The 19,978-nt window shown below is 45.1% G+C and overlaps 1 protein-coding gene across 1 annotated transcript in view; it reads right to left on the reverse strand.

The window, feature by feature from the left end:
- The window catches only part of TOM1L1 (target of myb1 like 1 membrane trafficking protein), a 137,079-nt gene extending 117,705 nt beyond the window's left edge, over positions 1-19,374 (reverse strand). The window contains exon 1 of the mRNA XM_073606686.1: positions 19,116-19,374. Within this exon, the coding sequence (XP_073462787.1) occupies positions 19,116-19,173 (58 nt within the window). The 5' untranslated portion in view covers positions 19,174-19,374. The remainder of the gene's footprint in view (positions 1-19,115) is intronic.
- Positions 19,375-19,978: the final 604 nt, after the last annotated feature.

Here is a 19,978-nt window from a genome sequence, read left to right on the forward strand (position 1 = left end):
TCTACCTCCGACCATGACAGGTTCTCTGGCCAGCAGAACCGTCATTTCTTGTTATGCCCCGTACACACGGTCGGACATTGATCGGACATTCCGACAACAAAATCCATGCATTTTTTCCGACGGATGTTGGCTCAAACTTGTCTTGCATACACACGGTCACACAAAGTTGTCGGAAAATCCGACCGTTCTGAACGCGGTGATATAAAACACGTACGTCGGGACTATAAACGGGGCAGTAGCCAATAGCTTTCATCTCTTTATTTATTCTGAGCATGCATGGCACTTTGTGCGTCGGATTTGTGTACACGCGATCGGAAATTCTGACAACGGATTTTGTTGTCGGAAAATTTTATAGCAAGCTCTCAAACTTTGTGTGTCGGAAAATCCGATGGAAAATGTGTGATGGAGCCCACACACGGTCGGAATTTCCCACAACAAGGTCCTATCACACATTTTTCGTCGGAAAATCCGACTGTGTGTACGGGGCATTAGACTGCAAGCCGCAGTCCCAACCCTGCGCTGTTCTCTTGCTAATGGATAGTCCCTCAGACAGCCTAGCAGCCAGATTTCTCCGGGTTAGACCTCGGGCTCTGGCCTGGTAAAAATCCAGTAAATCCAAGGTCCAGTAAATCTTTATTGAACAGGTCAAGAAGAAGAAAAAGCCAATTTGGGTTGATTTACTAAAACTGGAGAGTGCAAAACCTGGTGCAGCTCTGCATAGGAACCAATCAGCTTCCAGGTTTTTTTTTCTCAAAGCTTAATTGGACAAGCTGAAGTTAGAAGCTGATTGGCTACACCCAAATTTTCATTTTAGTAAATTAACTTAAATGTGTTTTGGGGGCTCAAAAATCCCTTATCAGTGCTGAGAAACAAGATGACATAAAGCAACCTAAAAAAAGAGATCTAAAAAGGCATATTCTAAAATGTTCTAATGTAAAACCCACCCTGCAAAAAATGTTTTGGAGCTTCTTTGGGGTGTTTGTCATGCGTAGGGCAGCCCATTCAAATAAATAGTCTGCCCTATGCGCCGCAAAAGCGGAAACGCTCCAAAACATGCAAAAAAACAAAAAAAACAAACAGTAGCGGGAAAGTGAGTTGCTATGCTCAGATGTGAACAGGGCCTAACTGCACGGGCTTGGGACTGGCATGCACTAATACGCATGCATGGCCGATTTGCATAGCTCCCAGCTGTCCCTGATTTCGAGGGTCTGTCCCTGATTTGGAGCAATGTTCCTCTGTCCCTCTGCCCCCCCCCCCCCCTCATTTGTCCCTCAATTTGGTCTGATCCATATAGTTGTATATAAAATGCACTTTTTACCTTTCAAAAAGTGTTTCCCAGTGCTAAACCGTTCATCCAAATTCTAAATTGCTGCATTTGTAAATTTTAAAAGCCAATATAAAGGAATAGTAGTGGTAAAAAAAAGCCCTTATGGATTTAAGTAACCTTTTTTTTTTTTGTTAATTCTCCTTTAATGGGGTGTGGCAGGGGGCGTGTCCTATGCCTACATACGTTTGCTAGTAGGTGTCCCTCATTCCCATCTCAAAATGTTGGGAGGTATGAATTGGTATATATACTAGGTCTAAATTAGACAGGGGCCTATTACCCTGCCTGCATGTATTTGGAGCGCAGGAGGAAGCCAATGCAAACACAGGGAGGACGTGATCACTCCATGCAGATAGTGTCCTGGTCAAGATTGGAACCAGGGACCCCAGCGCTGCAAGGCAGACCTGCTAATTATTAAGCCACTGTGCTGCCCAGCTTTACAAGGCTCACATAAAAACCACAGCTGCCAAAAGCTCTGTTTACAGCCAATCCTTCTCACACCCACATTCCCTTATCTAGGATCAAAGCTCAAAGGAAAATAGAGTACAAGTGCTCCTAATACTGCCTGGTTTAGTAATTATTTTATAAGTGCTTTAAATCAGTCACAGGAATAGAAACCAGAAGAATTGAAATCAGTCACAGGAATAGAAACCAAAATGTTCATATACAGTAACAAACAGCAAACCTTCCAACTTTTTTGAGATGGGAATGAGGGACACCTATCAGAAAATGTAGGCAGGCATAGGACACACCCCTTGCCACACCCCCTTAAAGGAGAATTGTGCAAAAAAACAAGATTGTATAATTATCCCTTTCATGACTAAGCCTATTTTTGAAATTTGGTGTTTACAAGTTAAAATCCGTATTTTTTGCTAGAAAATTACTTAGAGTTCCCAAACATTATATATATTTTTTTAGCAGAGAATCTAGAGAATAAAATGGCGATTGTTGCAATATTTTTTATCACACGGTATTTTGCAGCGGTGTTTTAAACGCAAATTTTTGGAAAAGGGACACTTTCATGAATTTTAAAAAACCCAATTTTTTTGTATAATGTGAAAGATGATGTTATGCCGAGTAAATAGATACCAAACATGTCACCCTTTATAATTGCACGCACTCGTGGAATGGCGACAAACTACGGTACCTATGAATTTCCATAGGCGACGCTTTAAATTTTTTTTACGGTTACCAGGTTTGAGTTACAGAGGAAGTCTAGGGCTAGAATTATTGCTCTTGCTCTGACGATCGCGGCGATACCTCACATGTGTGATTTGAACACCGTTTACATATGCGGGCGCGACTTCCGTATGCGTTTTCTTCGCTGCGCGAGCTCGCGGGGACAGGGGCACTTTAAAAAAAATTTTTTTTTTTTTAAATTTATTTAATTTATTTTTTTACTTTATAAATTGTGTTTTAAAAAAAAAAATTTTTTTTTTACTTTTATTGCTGTCACAAGGAATGTAAACATCCCTTGTGACAGTAATAGGTGGTGACAGGTACTCTTTATGGAGGGATCGGGGGTCTAAAAGACCCCCGATCCCTCCTCTGCACTCTGAATACTGTGTACTTTTTTAAATTCAGCGCCATTGGCAGCCGAGTAAACGGGAAGTGACGTCATGACGTCGCTTCCGCATTTACAATAAGAAGGCTGGAACGAAGCCGCCCACAGCTTCGTTCCAGCCCGCCCCCAGCCGCCGAAGGCACACGATTAGACACCGGGCCTCCCGATCGCATGGGAGGCCCGGTAACAGCGGCGGGAGGCGGCGGGAGGGGGGGATGTCCCCTCCTGCTCCTCCGGTATAACAACCGAGCGGCTTTTAGCTGCATCGGTTGTTATACTCGGGTAGCCGATCGCCCGCTGTAAACAACGGTACCGGGATGATGCCTGCAGCTGCGGGCATCATCCCGGTATAACCCCGGAAAGCCGAGTACGCATATCTGCGTACGGTCGGCGGGAAGGGACAAGTGCTTTTTTACCACTACTATTCCTTTATATTGGCTTTTGGAATTTACAAATGCAGCAATTTAGAAATCAGATGAAAGGTTTAGTGCTGGAAAATACTTTTTGATAGAATAAAGTGCATTTTATATACATCTATATAGATCAGACCAAAATGAGGGACAAATGAGGATGAATGAGGGACAGAGGGACATTGCTCGAAATCAGGGACAGTTGAGAGCTATGCAAACAGCAGCAGACATTATGGAATCCAACACTACCAGATGCAACAGGTTACATCAAGATTGCATTAGGGGACAGACTAGTCCAATGGAGGGGCAGGAGAGGCTTCCGCCCTGGGCACTAAAGCGGGGGGGGGGGGGATACACAAGATTGTACAGTATTTCAAAGATCAATGGCTTAGCAAAGATTGTGAATGATTCTCGGTGGTGGGAGTGTGCTTGGACCAGGAGTCAAACTAGCTGGACATACTGTACACTAATCATAGGCATGCGCAAAAGGTGTGCAGTGTGCCTGGGCACACCCTAAACGCTTCATGTGGCTCAGATTCCCCCTGCTGACTGGGCCCCTATGTCATTTACTGGCCCCTTCCTCTTGTAAATGAACACAGTAAGTGATTGGTATCAATCACTCAATGTGTTCATACATAACTGAAGCATAGTAAACTGTCTTATACACACACACACAGGGATTTTGAGCTTTGGGGTGCACACCCTAGTGCAATAGGCTGCACACACCGATGACACATAATAGATTTTTGAACGAATGTTCATGCAAATGTTTCTATGAAAATTCTCAGTAATTCAACAGCTTGACAAATATCATTCAAATTACCGTATTTATCTGCGTATAACACACACATTCATTTTAAGAGGGAAGTTTCAGGGAAAAAAAAATTAAATAAGGAATTTGGAAGCAAAATAAGGGTCAGTGCCCATCTGCAGTCTCACAAGTGCCATCAATGCAGCCTCACCATTGCCATCAATGCAGCAGCTTCAGCATTGCCATCAATACAGCAGCCTCACCATTAGGGATGAGCCGAACACCCCCCTGTTCGGTTCGCACCAGAACATGCGAACAGGAAAAAAGTTCGTTCGAACATGCGAACACCGTTAAAGTCTATGGGACACGAACATGAATAATCAAAAGTGCTAATTTTAAAGGCTTATATGCAAGTTATTGTCATAAAAAGTGTTTGGGGACCTGGGTCCTGCCCCAGGGGACATGGATCAATGCAAAAAAAAGTTTTAAAAACGGCCGTTTTTTCAGGAGCAGTGATTTTAATAATGCTTAAAGTCAAACAATAAAAGTGTAATATCCCTTTAAATTTCGTACCTGGGGGGTGTCTATAGTGTGCCTGTAAAGGGGCGCATGTTTCCTGTGTTTAGAACAGTCTGACAGCAAAATTACATTTTGAAGGAAAAAACTCATTTAAAACTACCCGCGGCTATTGCATTGCCGACAATACACATAGAAGTTCATTGATAAAAACGGCATGGGAATTCCCCAAAGGGGAACCCCGAACCAAAATTAAAAAAAAAAAATGACGTGGGAGTCCTCCTAAATTCCATACCAGGCCCTTTAGGTCTGGTATGGATATTAAGGGGAACCCCGGCCAAAATTTAAAAAAAAAAATGACGTGGGGTTCCCCCTAAATTCCATACCAGACCCTTCAGGTCTGGTATGGATTTTAAGGGGAACCCCGCGCCAAAAAAAAAAAAAACGGCGTGGGGTCCCCCCAAAAATCCATACCAGACCCTTATCCGAGCACGCAACCTGGCAGGCCGCAGGAAAAGAGAGGGGGACGAGAGTGCGGCCCCCCCTCCCTCCTGAACCGTACCAGGCCACATGCCCTCAACATTGGGAGGGTGCTTTGGGGTAGCCCCCCAAAACACCTTGTCCCCATGTTGATGAGGACAAGGGCCTCATCCCCACAACCCTGGCCGGTGGTTGTGGGGGTCTGCGGGCGGGGGGCTTATCGGAATCTGGAAGCCCCCTTTAACAAGGTGACCCCCAGATCCCGGCCCCCCCCCTGTGTGAAATGGTAAGGGGGTACATAAGTACCCCTACCATTTCACGAAAAAAGTGTCAAAAATGTTAAAAATGACAAGAGACAGTTTTTGATAATTCCTTTATTTAAATGCTTCTTCTTTCTTCTATCTTCCTTCATCTTCTGGTTCTTCTGGCTCTTCTGGTTCTTCCTCCGGCGTTCTCGTCCAGCATCTCCTCCGCGGCGTCTTCTGTCTTCTTCTCCTCGGGCCGCTCCACACCCATGGCATGGGGGGGAGGCTCCCACTCTTTTCTTCTTTTCTTCTCTTCTTCTCTTCTTCATTTTCTTCTCCGGGCCGCTCCGCAATCCATGCTGGCATGGAGGGAGGCTCCCGCTGTGTGACGGCGCTCCTCGTCTGACAGTTCTTAAATAACGGGGGGGGGCCACCCGGTGACCCCGCCCCCCTCTGACGCACGGTGATTTGACGGGACTTCCCTGTGGCATTCCCCGTGATGTCACAGGGAAGTCCCGTCAAGTCACCGTGCGTCAGAGGGGGGCGGGGTCACCGGGTGGCCCCCCCCCCGTTATTTAAGAACTGTCAGACGAGGAGCGCCGTCACACAGCGGGAGCCTCCCTCCATGCCAGCATGGATTACGGAGCGGCCCGGAGAAGAAAATGAAGAAGAGAAGAAGAGAAGAAAAGAAGAAGAGAAGAGCGGGAGCCTCCCCCCCATGCCCGAGGAGAAGAAGATAGAAGACGCCGCGGAGGAGATGCTGGACGAGAACGCCGGAGGAAGAACCAGAAGAGCCAGAAGAACCAGAAGAACCAGAAGATGAAGGAAGATAGAAGAAAGAAGAAGCATTTAAATAAAGGAATTGTCAAAAACTGTCTCTTGTCATTTTTAACATTTTTGACACTTTTTTCGTGAAATGGTAGGGGTACTTATGTACCCCCTTACCATTTCACACAGGGGGGGGGCCGGGATCTGGGGGTCACCTTGTTAAAGGGGGCTTCCAGATTCCGATAAGCCCCCCGCCCGCAGACCCCCACAACCACCGGCCAGGGTTGTGGGGATGAGGCCCTTGTCCTCATCAACATGGGGACAAGGTGTTTTGGGGGGCTACCCCAAAGCACCCTCCCAATGTTGAGGGCATGTGGCCTGGTACGGTTCAGGAGGGAGGGGGGCCGCACTCTCGTCCCCCCCTCTTTTCCTGCGGCCTGCCAGGTTGCGTGCTCGGATAAGGGTCTGGTATGGATTTTTGGGGGGACCCCACGCCGTTTTTTTTTTTTTTTTTGGCGCGGGGTTCCCCTTAAAATCCATACCAGACCCGAAGGGTCTGGTATGGAATTTAGGGGGAACCCCACGTCATTTTTTTTTTTTTAATTTTGGCCGGGGTTCCCCTTAATATCCATACCAGACCTGAAGGGCCTGGTATGGAATTTAGGGGGACTCCCACGTCATTTTTTTTTTTTTAATTTTGGTTCGGGGTTCCCCTTTGGGGAATTCCCATGCCGTTTTTATCAATGAACTTCTATGTGTATTGTCGGCAATGCAATAGCCGCGGGTAGGTTTAAATGAGTTTTTTCCTTCAAAATGTCATTTTGCTGTCAGACTGTTCTAAACACAGGAAACATGCGCCCCTTTACAGGCACACTATAGACACCCCCCAGGTACGAAATTTAAAGGGATATTACACTTTTATTGATTGACTTTAAGCATTATTAAAATCACTGCTCCTGAAAAAACGGCCGTTTTTAAAACTTTTTTTTGCATTGATCCATGTCCCCTGGGGCAGGACCCAGGTCCCCAAACACTTTTTATGACAATAACTTGCATATTAGCCTTTAAAATTAGCACTTTTGATTTCTCCCATAGACTTTTAAAGGGTGTTCCGCGGCATTCGAATTTGCCGCGAACACCCCAAATTGTTCGCTGTTCGGTGAACTTGCGAACAGCCAATGTTCGAGTCGAACATGAGTTCGACTCGAACTCGAAGCTCATCCCTACTCACCATTGACATCAATGCAGCAGCCTCACCATTGCCATCAATGCAGCAGCTTCACCATTGCCATCAATGCAGCAGCTTCAGCATTGCCATCAATACAGCAGCTTCACCATTGACATCAATGCAGCAGCCTCACCATTGCCATCAATACAGCAGCCTCACCATTGCCATCAATGCAGCAGCCTCACCATTGACATCAATGCAGCAGCATCACCATTGCCATCAATGAAGTAGCCTCACCATTGACATCAATGCAGCAGCATCACCATTGCCATCAATGAAGTAGCCTCACCATTGACATCAATGCAGCAGCCTCACCATTGCCATCAATGCAGCAGCCTTCGAAATCAGGGACAGTTGAGAGCTATGGTAGCGACGTATATCCACGGTGGGCGGTCCGGAAGTGGTTAAAGAGTCCCTGTCATTAGACCATACGTTTTAACAACATTCTTCTCATAGGGTTATATGTGTAAGCCTCCCCTGTGTAGACATTCAAAAGCCCTGTAGACACCCAAAAGACTAGTACTGGGTGTCACCATCTTGGATGAGATGTTAGCAGCCTTACCAGACTCAAAGCTGTCTTTTAAGTGACACTATAGAACCTTTCTCAACCTTTTTACCCCTGAGGAACCCCTCAGGTCTCAAGGAAACCACTGCTAAAACCAATTCATTGGAGATCAGTGGAAAAAATGCCCCTTATATTGGTGACAAGTTGGAAAAATGTCCATACAGTGGTGGTCAGAATGCCACTTCTACAGCCACAAAGTTCATTGGGGTCAAGCAGCTGGCTCTGGGACTATGCAGTCACTACCAAATTGGAGGTCTGGAGGTGACAGCTCAAGGAACCTCTAGCAAATTCTGGAGGAATCCCCATTTGAGAATGGCTGCTCTCTAGGATTCCCCTTCATTCCTGCCCTGGATGCTACATAAAAAGATATGTAGGAAGGTGAGGGGAGGGGCAGAGGAGCTGGGCCAGCTCAGAGAGTAATTAGACATTCCTAGAAGTGGAAAAAAAAAGCCATGCAAGGAGGGAGGGGCTGCGCTAGGGAATAGACACTTTATGAAGTAGTCACATTTTCTAGCAATTTCAAAAGCACATTGCAATTAAAGCGGAGGTCCGCCGAAAAAAATAAATAATAAAAGCCAGCAGCTACAAACACTGCAGCTGCTGACTTTTAATATATGGACACTTACCTGTCCAGGGAGCCCGCGATGTCCGTCGGCTCTCGGCTGCTGCCGCCATCCTTGGTAAGGGAATAAGGAAGTGAAGCCGTGCGGCTTCACTTCCTGGTTCCTTACTGCGCATGCGCGAGTCGCGCTGCGCGCCCTCACTGGTCCCTGCTGTGTTCTGGGACCTGTGTGTCTCCCAGAATACAACGGGGGAGGACAGAGTAGGCGCCAGAAGTGGCGTAGGTCACCGCGAACGTTGTGGTGATCTATGCCAGGAAGTGGGAGCAAATACCTGTATTAGAAAGGTATCTGCTCCCTCCTCCCCCCTGAAAGGTGCCAAATGTGACACCGGAGGGGGGGAGGAATCCAAAAAGTGGAAGTTCCATTTTTGGGTGGAACCCCGCTTTAAATAAAAAGAAAGTATATTTTAACCACTTCAATACGGGGCACTTTCACCCCCTTCCTGCCCAGACCAATTCTAATGCCCTGTACACACGGTCGGATTTTCCGATGGAAAAAGTGCAATCGGATTGTGTTGTCAGAAATACCATCCGTGTGTAGGCTCCATCGGACTTTTTCCATCGGAATTTCCGACACACAAAGTTTGAGAGCAGGATATAAAATTTTCCGACAGCAAAATCTGATCGTTTAAATTCCGATCGTGTGTTCACAAATCCGACGCACAAAGTGCCACGCATGCTCAGAATAAATTAAGAGATGAAAGCTATTGGCTACTGCCCCGTTTATAGTCCCGACGTACGTGTATTACGTCACCGCGTTCAGAACGATTGGATTTTCAGACAACTTTGTGCGACTGTTGCTGCGTACACATGACCGGACTTTGCGGCATACTTGGTCTTGCGGACCGGAGTCCGTTGGACAATTCGATCGTGTGTGGGCTCCAGCGGACTTTTTTTCCCCAAAAGTTCGACGGACCTAGAAATGAAACATGTTTCAAATCTTTTCGACGGACTCGAGTCCGGCCGAAAAGTCCGCTCGTCTGTATGCTAGTCCGACGGACAAAAAACGACGCAAGGACAGCTATTGTTTACTGGCTGCCTTGTTTTAGTCCGGTCGTACGTCATCACGTACGAATCCGTCGGACTTTGGTTGATCGTGTGTAGGCAAGTCTGTTCATTCGGAAAGTCCGTCGAAAAGTCCGCCAGACAAAGTCTGCCGTAAAGTCCGCTCGTGTGTACGCGGCATCAGTGTATGCAAGACAAGTTTGGCCCAAAATCCATCGGAAAAAATCTGATGGATTTTGTTGTCGGAATGTCCGATAAATGTCCGATCGTGTGTACAGGGCAGAAGCGTTCAGCGCTGTCACACTTTGAATGACAATTACGCGGTCATACAATGCTTTACCCAAACAAAATTTTTATCATTATTTTGAGACAGCTAGAGCTTTCTTTCGGTGGTATGATAACCGGCACTTCCTATTTACACTGTGATCAGCTGTGATTTGACACATCTGATCACATGGTAAAGAGCCTACGTCATGGGCTCTTTACCGTGATCAGTGATGCGGTGTGTCCGAGTGACACCATGGATCGCCGTGTTGCACGCCTCCGGGGGGGGGGCGCACGAGTGGCCGTTCTGAAGGGTGTCGTACGACATCCACTCAGAACAACGAAACCCTCGCCCAGCCATCAATCTACTATAGGCCGGGCGGAATCTGGCTGATAAAAGATTGCACATGAGCATTTAAATCATTTAATTTTTCTGTGCTTTTACCTGCAATTTGGTGACAGGGTCTCTTTAAACTCTGCACAGCCCGACTACAGCTGATGGTCGCTTAGGTGACTCTTTGAGTAGTGTTAGCATTTTATGGCCTTTCTTTGAGTTCTTTGTGTATGCTCTGCTCTCCTGCACCCTATTTGGTTTTGATACAGGATTCTTTTATGTTCCTTTGTTTCCCCAGGCAGGGAATGGACAGTAGACACATGAAAACACTGCCTCTGGCATGATAGATAGGAGAATACCCAGAATTCCTATCAGTTACCTAACCGGAGCAGATACAATGAGACAGAAGAAGTGGCTATTTACAAAAAAGAACTTTAACTTAAAGGAGAAGCACGGGGTTTGTAATTATAAAAAAACCTAACATTGATACTCACCGGTGTGATGCTGCAGCTGTCCCATCTTGGCTCTAAGCCCGAGGTCTAAGCGATCACATGACCACTGATCTCCCAATCCGTGGTCTGCCTGGAGAGGAGAGCAGTGACTAGCAGTCACCCCTCTCCTCCCTGCTCCTGCAGCACTCACTGGACCGGTGAAAGGTTGGGGCGAAGCTGGCTCTGGCTCTTACACTTTGGTACAACTGGAAACCAGGCACACCCAGTACACTCTTGCCTCGTTTCCACTGAGTGGATCAGTTTGGTTCGGTACGGTACGCTATTTTGAGTGTTTCCATTATGAAAGCGGCCCATACAACCCAACCGAACCGCACCATTCTGGGTCCTGCTTCAGATGTGGGGCCATAGAAAATGGTACGGTTCGGTTAGGGCGGAGCTACGATACATTCCACTGATTGGTGGACGTGTGATGCCATGCTAGGCATTTTTTCTAAACCCACTTATGGCCCCTGGCAGTCTGACTTGCAGTGGAAACGCTCACCTGAATAGGCCGGACCATTCTAGGCATTCCAAACTGTACCGACCCGAACCGATCCGCTCAGTGGAAACGAGGCATCTGTGCGCACGCCTATGATCCATTCACAGGCGCACGGCTCGAGATCGAGCCTGCTTGAGTGCCCCCCCCCCATAACAAGAGGCTTGCTATGGGGGCACTTGGCAAGGGGGAGAAACCAGGACCACCAGCGGGGGGGGGGGACCCAAAAAAAAAGAGGATGGGGCTGCTCTGTTTTTTTTGACATGCGTTTGCCCTTCCAGTGCTCCTTGCTGTGAAGACCAGTTATAGGTGGGGGGGTTTCACCAGATTTAGCGACCCGTCAGAATGTGTAACAGAAGTGACAATCCGTTGCCGCCATCTTGCTACACCCCGCACGCCTCCATAGTAAGGATACACCGAGAAGGGGAAAAGTGAACATCTTGTTACACCCCCCCGGAGTTTTGCATTTTACACTTATTTTTAACAGTAAAGTGAGTTTATATAGTGAAATACAGTACTTATAATTCTATCTGGCTGGTTAGATGTTGAATTTTAAAAGGCAAGCCTGTGTAGCGTCACATATTGCAACCCATCATATTTAAAATTGGTATAATTAAATTCAGCGCTGACTGATAAGTGGACACAAGAAAATAAATGCAGGCAGGCACTAAGGTTAATTCAAAAAATACCTCAAAGACATAAATAATAAAAACAGTGCTGCGCAAATATAAGTCCTTAAATCAACATGTATAAGTGTGGTGACAGGATTGGAAGACAGGGACCACCAGTGAAACAATACAGGCTGAAACCGATAACTGAATGGTGACTAGTATCCCTCCACCGGACATGGATGGCCCCTCACCTCAGATACTCGACCTGAAACAGGTCACACAGCATATAATATCCTGGATGGATCAATCTATATGGATGGTGGTGTCTCCTTCACGGCAGTGCTCCATGTGATACCATTTGATACCCAAAGCTCTATCAGGAAACACTACTTCCATAAGAAGCTCCTGAAACTCAGCCACAACATCCTCTTTGGTGCAACTTCCCAGATTGTTTTTTGCACATGGAGCACTGCCGTTTGTCTGGCACTTAGAGATCGTGGGTGCTGCTGATCCACATGCCCCTTACCAGGTGTGGGGGTTCTTCCTAAGTGTAAGCCATCGTAAGTCGCACAGCTGCTGCTCAAACTCCCCCCCCTTGGGGTGGTGGCTGACCGTGGGGCCTTGGTGTCTAAATCTGATGAGAGGCGACTTCTAAAATCGCAAGCTCAGAAGATACAGCTATACGCATACCCTTGGCATCTTCTGTCATTATGCTGAATGCTGGGAAGTGAAGGAGACACCACCATCCATATACATTGATCCATCCAGGATATTATATGCTGTGTGACCTGTTTCAGGTCGAGTATCTGAGGTGAGGGGCCATCCATGTCCGGTGGAGGGATACTAGTCACCATTCAGTTATCGGTTTCAGCCTGTATTGTTTCACTGGTGGTCCCTGTCTTCCAATCCTGTCACCACACTTATACATGTTGATTCAAGGACCCATCACATTTGGCTACCCACTGGAGTGCGCATGCGCGACAACGCCATATGCGTTCCAACACTTAGGACAAAACACCACACTAAAACCGTCAGATAGTGCAACAGGGCCCCTCGCGGGCTCCCTTCACTCGCCACGCTTCGGGCACGGCCTCACTTCGCTCAGCATTATTATATTCTAAATCTATGTCCACTTGGATGGTGGAGCTTGAACCTGGACTTAGGGGTGGAGCCACATAATAACTGTGTTTTGTCGTAGAAGTGTCTGAACGCATATGGTGGCGTCGCGCATACGCACTCCAGCGGATAGCCAAATGTGATGGGTCACCATATGTGACACTACACCTGCTCATCTCATAGGTTTGCTAATCTGACAGAAGTTCGCTGCTTTTAAAATTAAACATCTAACCAGTCAGACGAAGTTCTAAGTACTGTATTTCACTATATAAACTCTCTTTACTGTTAAAAATAAGTGTAAAATGCAAAATTCCGGTGGGTGTAACAAGATGTCTGCTTAACCCCTTCTCACTGTATCCTTGCTATGGAGGAGTGCGGGGTGTAGCAAGATGGTGCCAGCTACACAGGGGTGCTCCTCCACACGCTTTTACAGGGCATAGGGAGTCTGGGACCACTGGCTAGTATATGCTAACCGCACAGCCTTATTTAAGGCGCTGGTCGGTCTCCGTCTGCATTGCTCTAACAAAGCATGCATTGTGTACAACCGAATCTAATCATTACCATACAACGGTTATTCCACCGGTATGGGAATAGATTTCTTAAAGCCAACAATTTTTCTGAACGGTGTCCTGTGCCTCTCCTGACATCTGACTATTTTCAAGCTCCTGATTTGTGCTAATACATGTGATCATTTCTCCATCCTGTACCCCTGATGAAGGTGTAAAAAACCGGAAACGCGTCGGGTATCAGGGCATTTACCCATTGGAGAGTATCAGTGCCACTTTTGTATTTTGTTTGCTTTTTGTGTTTTGCCATGTTTGTAATATGCACTACTAGACGTTGTACGTCTTTTTACAGTTCTATTTGCTCACCTGTCTAATTGTTCTACATTCATGATATAAATTGTTTTTTTACTCATCCAGTGTTGGTGGTCTATTAAAGTCCCATCTAGGGGGTATTTCTTTCTTTGGTCTGTCTAATTAGGGATGGGACCACCACACTTCTTTTGTCTAACATGATGGAAGCCTCTCTTTCTTCTACTATGGAGGAGTGCTGGGTGTAGCAAGATGGCGGCGACGGAACGTCACTTCCGTTACACATTCTGACGGGTCGCCTAATCTGACGAAACAGGGGCAGGGACCTTTTTTTTGTACTGCTCTGTGCAAAACCATTACACAGAGAAGGTAAGTATAACTTTTTTTTTTTTTTTAATTAATATCTTTAGAATGACTTTAAGTAAAAAAAATTATAAAAAGATGTGTTAGATGACCTCACATCAGCATGCAGAGATGCGGAGCTTACGTGAATTTAGTAAAAGGGGAGAAAGGTCCGCAAAGAAAAAGGCAAAACAAAAATCCATTGAAAAGCAGAAATGGAACTATTCATGTCTTTGAAAGAGCATTAAATCAACAATACGTCTTCCAGGCTCTATAGTGCTACATAATTACTCTCAGAAAACAGACGGGAGTGAAAAATCTACAATATATCCGCCATGTGATTCACAAAGAAAAACTTGGCACTTTTTAAAAGCAAGTTTCTGATCAGTAGCATAACAATAGCCGGTCTGGAGACGGATGGGGCCTCACTAGGGGGGCTGTTGAATCAATTTAAACTGAGAATCTGATAGCATAACACCTATGATAACACGTATCCATGCCTGTATGTTTAGGGATGCCGGAGATTGCTATTGACGCTGACCCTGTACACCTGTGACATTTCCCTTCAAGAAGAACTGAAGTCAGATGTACAGACTTATATTGTCGATACACGGTTAGAAAATCATTCGGAAAAAAACGTTCGCCATTTTGAAAAATCTGTCGAATGTGCATGCGAGAACGCCATCATTGTATCAATAGATGCCGCCCAATATTCGACATATTATCGATCGATGACAACATAAACAGTACATTTGTCCTCGATCGATTCTATGTTCAGCGGAAATGATGCTTCAAATACTCGACCTTTAAGAAACCTCCCACTGAAACTCGTCAGATATCGTTGCCGTGCACGACGCATCTGTGACAATCGTTTGAGCACAGAAAATACATATCTAATGGCCAAACATTGTTGTGTCTCAACACATTTGTTGCCTGCCTCATGAGCGTCTCTGTGCCCTCCAGGGGATGTATATCAAACCCAATTGATTGCTTCTTCCAGTGTTGTTACACACTTCCACATGGACTACTGAATGGATATCTTATTAGGGCTTTTTGTGCCCTGTGATGATTGGTGGAGCTTTGGTGGTGTGAACATTCACCCCGGTGGCTGATTGGCAACTTTTGATCCTTTCCCTTGCTAGGAATGAACCCAGAGTTTGGAGGTATATGGCAACAGCTGACGGTCACTTATTCTTATGACATAAAATCCTGCACCTACAGCGGAAATATGAATTACAGATTTCTATCTTTAATCATTTAAGTCTATGGAAGCCTCTTTTAAGATAGTAAGACCTTTTTTCTGTATTATTTGAAACCTGGATGTGTTCTGAGGAAGTCTTTAGAACGAAACGCGTCGACGCATCGGGGCTCACATTATGTATATCCTCACATAGATGTTTTTTACATTTTTTGTCAATGTCTTTGTTATTTATGCATTTGTATTTAGTAAAATTTACTATATTGTTATTTTGAATATGATCTTCTTGATTTGCTGTGCCTTTAAAGTCCGACCAGGGGCTCTTTGTTAAAAAAAACCCTCCCCCTTTTTCTTTTGATAATTCAATTATACGGACGTGGCAATAGGAGTGTTTTCTTTTTATATTGTGTACATTTGTTGCCTGGTCTGCCAATATGCAACAATAGTTTTTAACCCTTTCATGACTAATGCTGCGTACACACGGGCGGACTTTTCGACGGACTTTTGAACGAACGGACTACATACGATCACACCAAAGTCCTACGGATTTGTACGTGATGACGTACGACCGGACTAAAATAAGGAAGTTGATAGCCAATAGCTGCCCTAGCGTCGGTTTTCGTCCGTTGGACTAGCATACAGACGAGAGGATTTTTCGACCGGACTCGAGTTCGTCGGACAAATTTGAAACATGTTCCAAATCTAAAGTCTGTCAGATTTTTGACCTAAAAAGTCTGCAGCAGGTCCGTTGGAGCCCACACACTGTCAGATTTTCCGCCGGATTCGGTGTACACGGCATTAGCCTATTTCTGACATTTGGTGTTTACAAGTTAAAATCCATATTTTTTGCTAGAAAATTACTTAGAGCCCCCAAACATTATATATATATATATTTTTTAGCAGAGAATCTAGAGAATAAAATGGTGATTGTTGAAATATTTTATGTCACACGGTATTTGTGCAGCGGTGTTTTAAACGCAACTTTTTGGGAAAAGGGACACTTTCATGAATTTAAAAAAAACGAAACAGTAAAGTTAGCCCATTTTTTTTTGTATAATGTGAAAGATGATGTTACGCCAAGTAAATAGATACCAAACATGTCACGCTTTATAATTGCACGCACTCGTGGAATGGCAACAAACTACAGTACCTAAAAATCTCCATAGGCAACGCTTTACATTTTTTTTACGGTTACCAGGTTAGAGTTACAGAGGAGGTCTAGTACTAGAATTATTGCTCTCGCCCTGATGATCGCGGCGATAACTCACATGTGTGATTTGAACACCATTTACATATGCGGGCGCGACTTCCGTATGCGTTTTCTTTGCTGAGCGAGCTCACGGGGACGGAGTCGCTTTAAAAAAAAATTTTTTCTTATTTATTTTATTTATTTTTATATTATTAAATTGTGTTTAAAAAAAAAAAACATTTTGATCACTTTTATTGCTGCCACAAGGAATGTAAACCCTTGTGACAGTGATAGGTGGTGACAGGTACTCTTTATGGAGGGATCGGGGGTCTAAAAGACCCCCGATCCCTCCTTTGCACTTCAAAGTATTCAGATCGCCATTTTCGGCGATTCTGAACACTGTATATTTTTTTAAAACCAGCGCCATTGGCAGCCGAGTAAACAGGAAGTGATGTCATGACAGCGCTTCCGTGTTTACAATCAGGAGACTGGAATGAAGCCGTTTTCAGCTTCGCGCCAATCTGTCTCTAGTCGCTCGAAGTGGCGGATCGTGGATCGGGTCTCCCGGTGGGATGGGTGGCCCGGTCAGGGCCTCTGGGATAACAGCCAAGTGGCTTTTAGCTGCATCGGTTGTTATCTCTGGAAAGCCGATCGCCGGCTCTAAAAAATGGTACCGGGATGATGCCTGCAGCTGCGGGCATCATCCCAGTATAACCCCCGAAAGCCGAGGCCGCACATCTGCGTACGCTCAGCGGGAAGGGGTTAACAGGTGTTGCCTTGTGTGTTTTTTAAACACTTCCCGCCCAAGGTTCGTCCCAGGACATCCTTGAATTTGAGCGGGGATATCTGAATGATGGATGCAGCTACAGGCATCATTCAGATATCGGCTTTTTCAGCTGGCGACTCCCTATACCATAAGAATGATCATAGCGAGTGTTCCACCGCTTGATCGTTCTTACGGTGCTTCTACCAACTCAGCGATCCCATCGGTGAGTCGGATTAAGGATCCGCCAGCCTCAGATGGTGAGTATAGAGATTTCCGGCGAACCAGATGATCGCCGTAGTCTCTATGATCGTTGGGCGCGATTTTATGACGTCACGCCCAGCCTCTGCATTCATATGAATGGCGCTGCCTCGGCTGGGAAGCCGAGATCGTTTATTTATTTTTTTTATTTCAGGCTTCCCAGCCTAGAGGTGAGATGTGGGGTCTTATTGACCCCATATCTCACTGTAAAAAGAGGACCTGTCATGCCATATTCCTATTACAAGGGATGTTTACATTCCTTGTAATAGGAATAAAAGTGATCAAATTTTTTTTTTTAAAGTGTCAAGCTAAAAAAAGAAAAGTAAAATTAACAATAATAATAAAAAAAATTAAAGCGCCCCTGTCCCCGTGTGCTCGCACGCAGAAGCAAACGCATACGTAAGTCCCGCCCACATATGAAAACGGTGTTCAAACCACACATGAGAGGTATTGCCGCAAACGTTAGAGCGAGAGCAATAATTCTAGCCCCAGACCTCCTCTGTATCTCAAAACATGTAACCAGTAAAAAGTTTTAGAGCGTCGCCTATGGGGATGTTTAAGTACCGAAGTTTTGCGCCATTCCACGAGCGTGTGCAATTTTGAAGCATGACATGTTAGGTATCTATTTACTCAGCGTAACATCATCTTTCACATTATGCAAAAAAAAAATTGGGCTAATTTTAATGCTTTGTTTTTTTTTTTTTCCAAAAAAAAATGTTCGAAAAATTGCTGCGCAAATACTGTGCAGGATAAAACGTTGCAACGACCGCCATTGTATTCTCTAGGGTCTTTGCTAAAAAATGTATATAATGTTTGGGGGTTCTATGTCATTTTCTAGCAAAAAAAAATGATGAATTTTACATGTAGGAGAGAAATGTCAGAATTGGCCTGGATGGGAAATGGCTAGAATGCATTTTGAAAATCAATAGGTCCAATATTTTCTATTTGCCGATGAACGAAATGTCGATAACTAGAAAGATCTTTCTGTTCGTTGCTTGTTGAATTGACTTCCGGGGTTACATTTTAACATGCGCATGCGCTGTCGATGGTCAATATCAATAGGTCAATATCATCTTCCGCCTGCAGCTCAATAGACCAGGACTGACTGCTGACTTCCAGGTTTGGATCTGAACCCGGTCCTGAAACAAATGCAAGCTCACCCTTGGTCCTGAGATGAATAGATGGGTTGGCCATTTGGCTATGGTAGGTCAATAGCATCCTCCGCCTGCAGCTCAATAGACCAGGACTGACTGCTGACTTCCAGGTTTGGATCTGAACCCGGTCCTGAAACAAGTGCAAGCTCACCCTTGGTCCTGAGATGAATAGATGGGTTAGCTTTCACCAATCCAGAGCAAGCCACAGATTAGAAAGTCAGAGTGAATTCAGAACTTCTTCCTGGTTGGTAACTCGGAAAGTACTGAAGCCTGTGGCTCAGCATCACAGCCGGGCTACTGTCATTTTTAGAAGAAGTAGTCTAATGGTAGCTACATATTTTCTCAGTTGAGGTTTCGGTGCTGAAGCAACATGAACAGATGTCAAGAAGTCAACGAACGCTTATACGATAGCAGGTTATACTAAGAATAGTATGCAAAAACAAGAACAGTTCTAGGGACACAAAGATTTGAAACCTGGAACTGTTCCAGTAAATTTGGGAAGGTTGGTAATGGAAGAAACTGATGTCTCCATCAAAGCAGGGGTAAGCTTAGTCTTAGCATTTTTATCTAGGGTACGCCAAGCTAACTCCTAGTATTGCTTACCTATGAGATGCCCCACAGGGGTACTGAAAGGGTCTTTAGCAGTCTTCGTAAAGGCCATGATAGGGCTCTTGAGGTCATTAAACCTTCATCAGTTAAAGCTTACAGCAAAACTCGTCAATCCAGTGATTTCAGCACAGTGTCTGAAAGGGTTGTGTGCTGAGTAGTGTTACCTGGCCGGGGAGGGGTGGAGGAGGATCTGGGAGTAGAACAGAGTCAGGAAGCAGCTCCAGGTAACACGCAAGGTGGACTGTGACTGTCACGTGTGCTGGTAGTCACCGGGGAGTTTGTAATCTTCTGAATAGAGAAGGGAGGTGGGAACGAGACAAAAAGCAAACTCCGTCCTCGCCTATGTTTATACTGCACTGGGACATAGAAGGAGTCATTGTGGGTGGCTTTTTCCACATATGTAGCAGAAAGGCTGCAATACAGATGTAGAGATTGTAAAGATTCCCAACATTCCGCTCCTGTTATATAATCCCATCCAGCTTCAACATAGAATATAGACATATGGCTTAGGTACCACGCAGGGGCGTAACAGTTATTTATGGGGCTCCGAAGCTGAATTTTAATGGGTCCCTCTCTCTGCGACCCTTGTGTATAAAGATGGCCATACACCAGTAGAATTAAAGTTTGCTTTCAGAGCCTTCGCTCGATTTTTTAATGGGGCCAAATTGGCAATCGTTTTTTGACCTGAAAAAAATCCAACAGAAAAGATGGAAATTTTTTCCCCAAACAAAATACTAATAATGAACGAATAAATTGAATATTAAAAGCAAATTAAACTTTGAAGTACTTTCGAAGGACTTTCATCTCTGATGGCATTATTGAATTTACTGTCCAGATTTTTTTGTATGAACATTTGT

The sequence above is a fragment of the Aquarana catesbeiana genome, linkage group LG12 (genome assembly GCF_042186555.1).
Source record: "Aquarana catesbeiana isolate 2022-GZ linkage group LG12, ASM4218655v1, whole genome shotgun sequence".
NCBI lineage: Eukaryota > Metazoa > Chordata > Amphibia > Anura > Ranidae > Aquarana > Aquarana catesbeiana.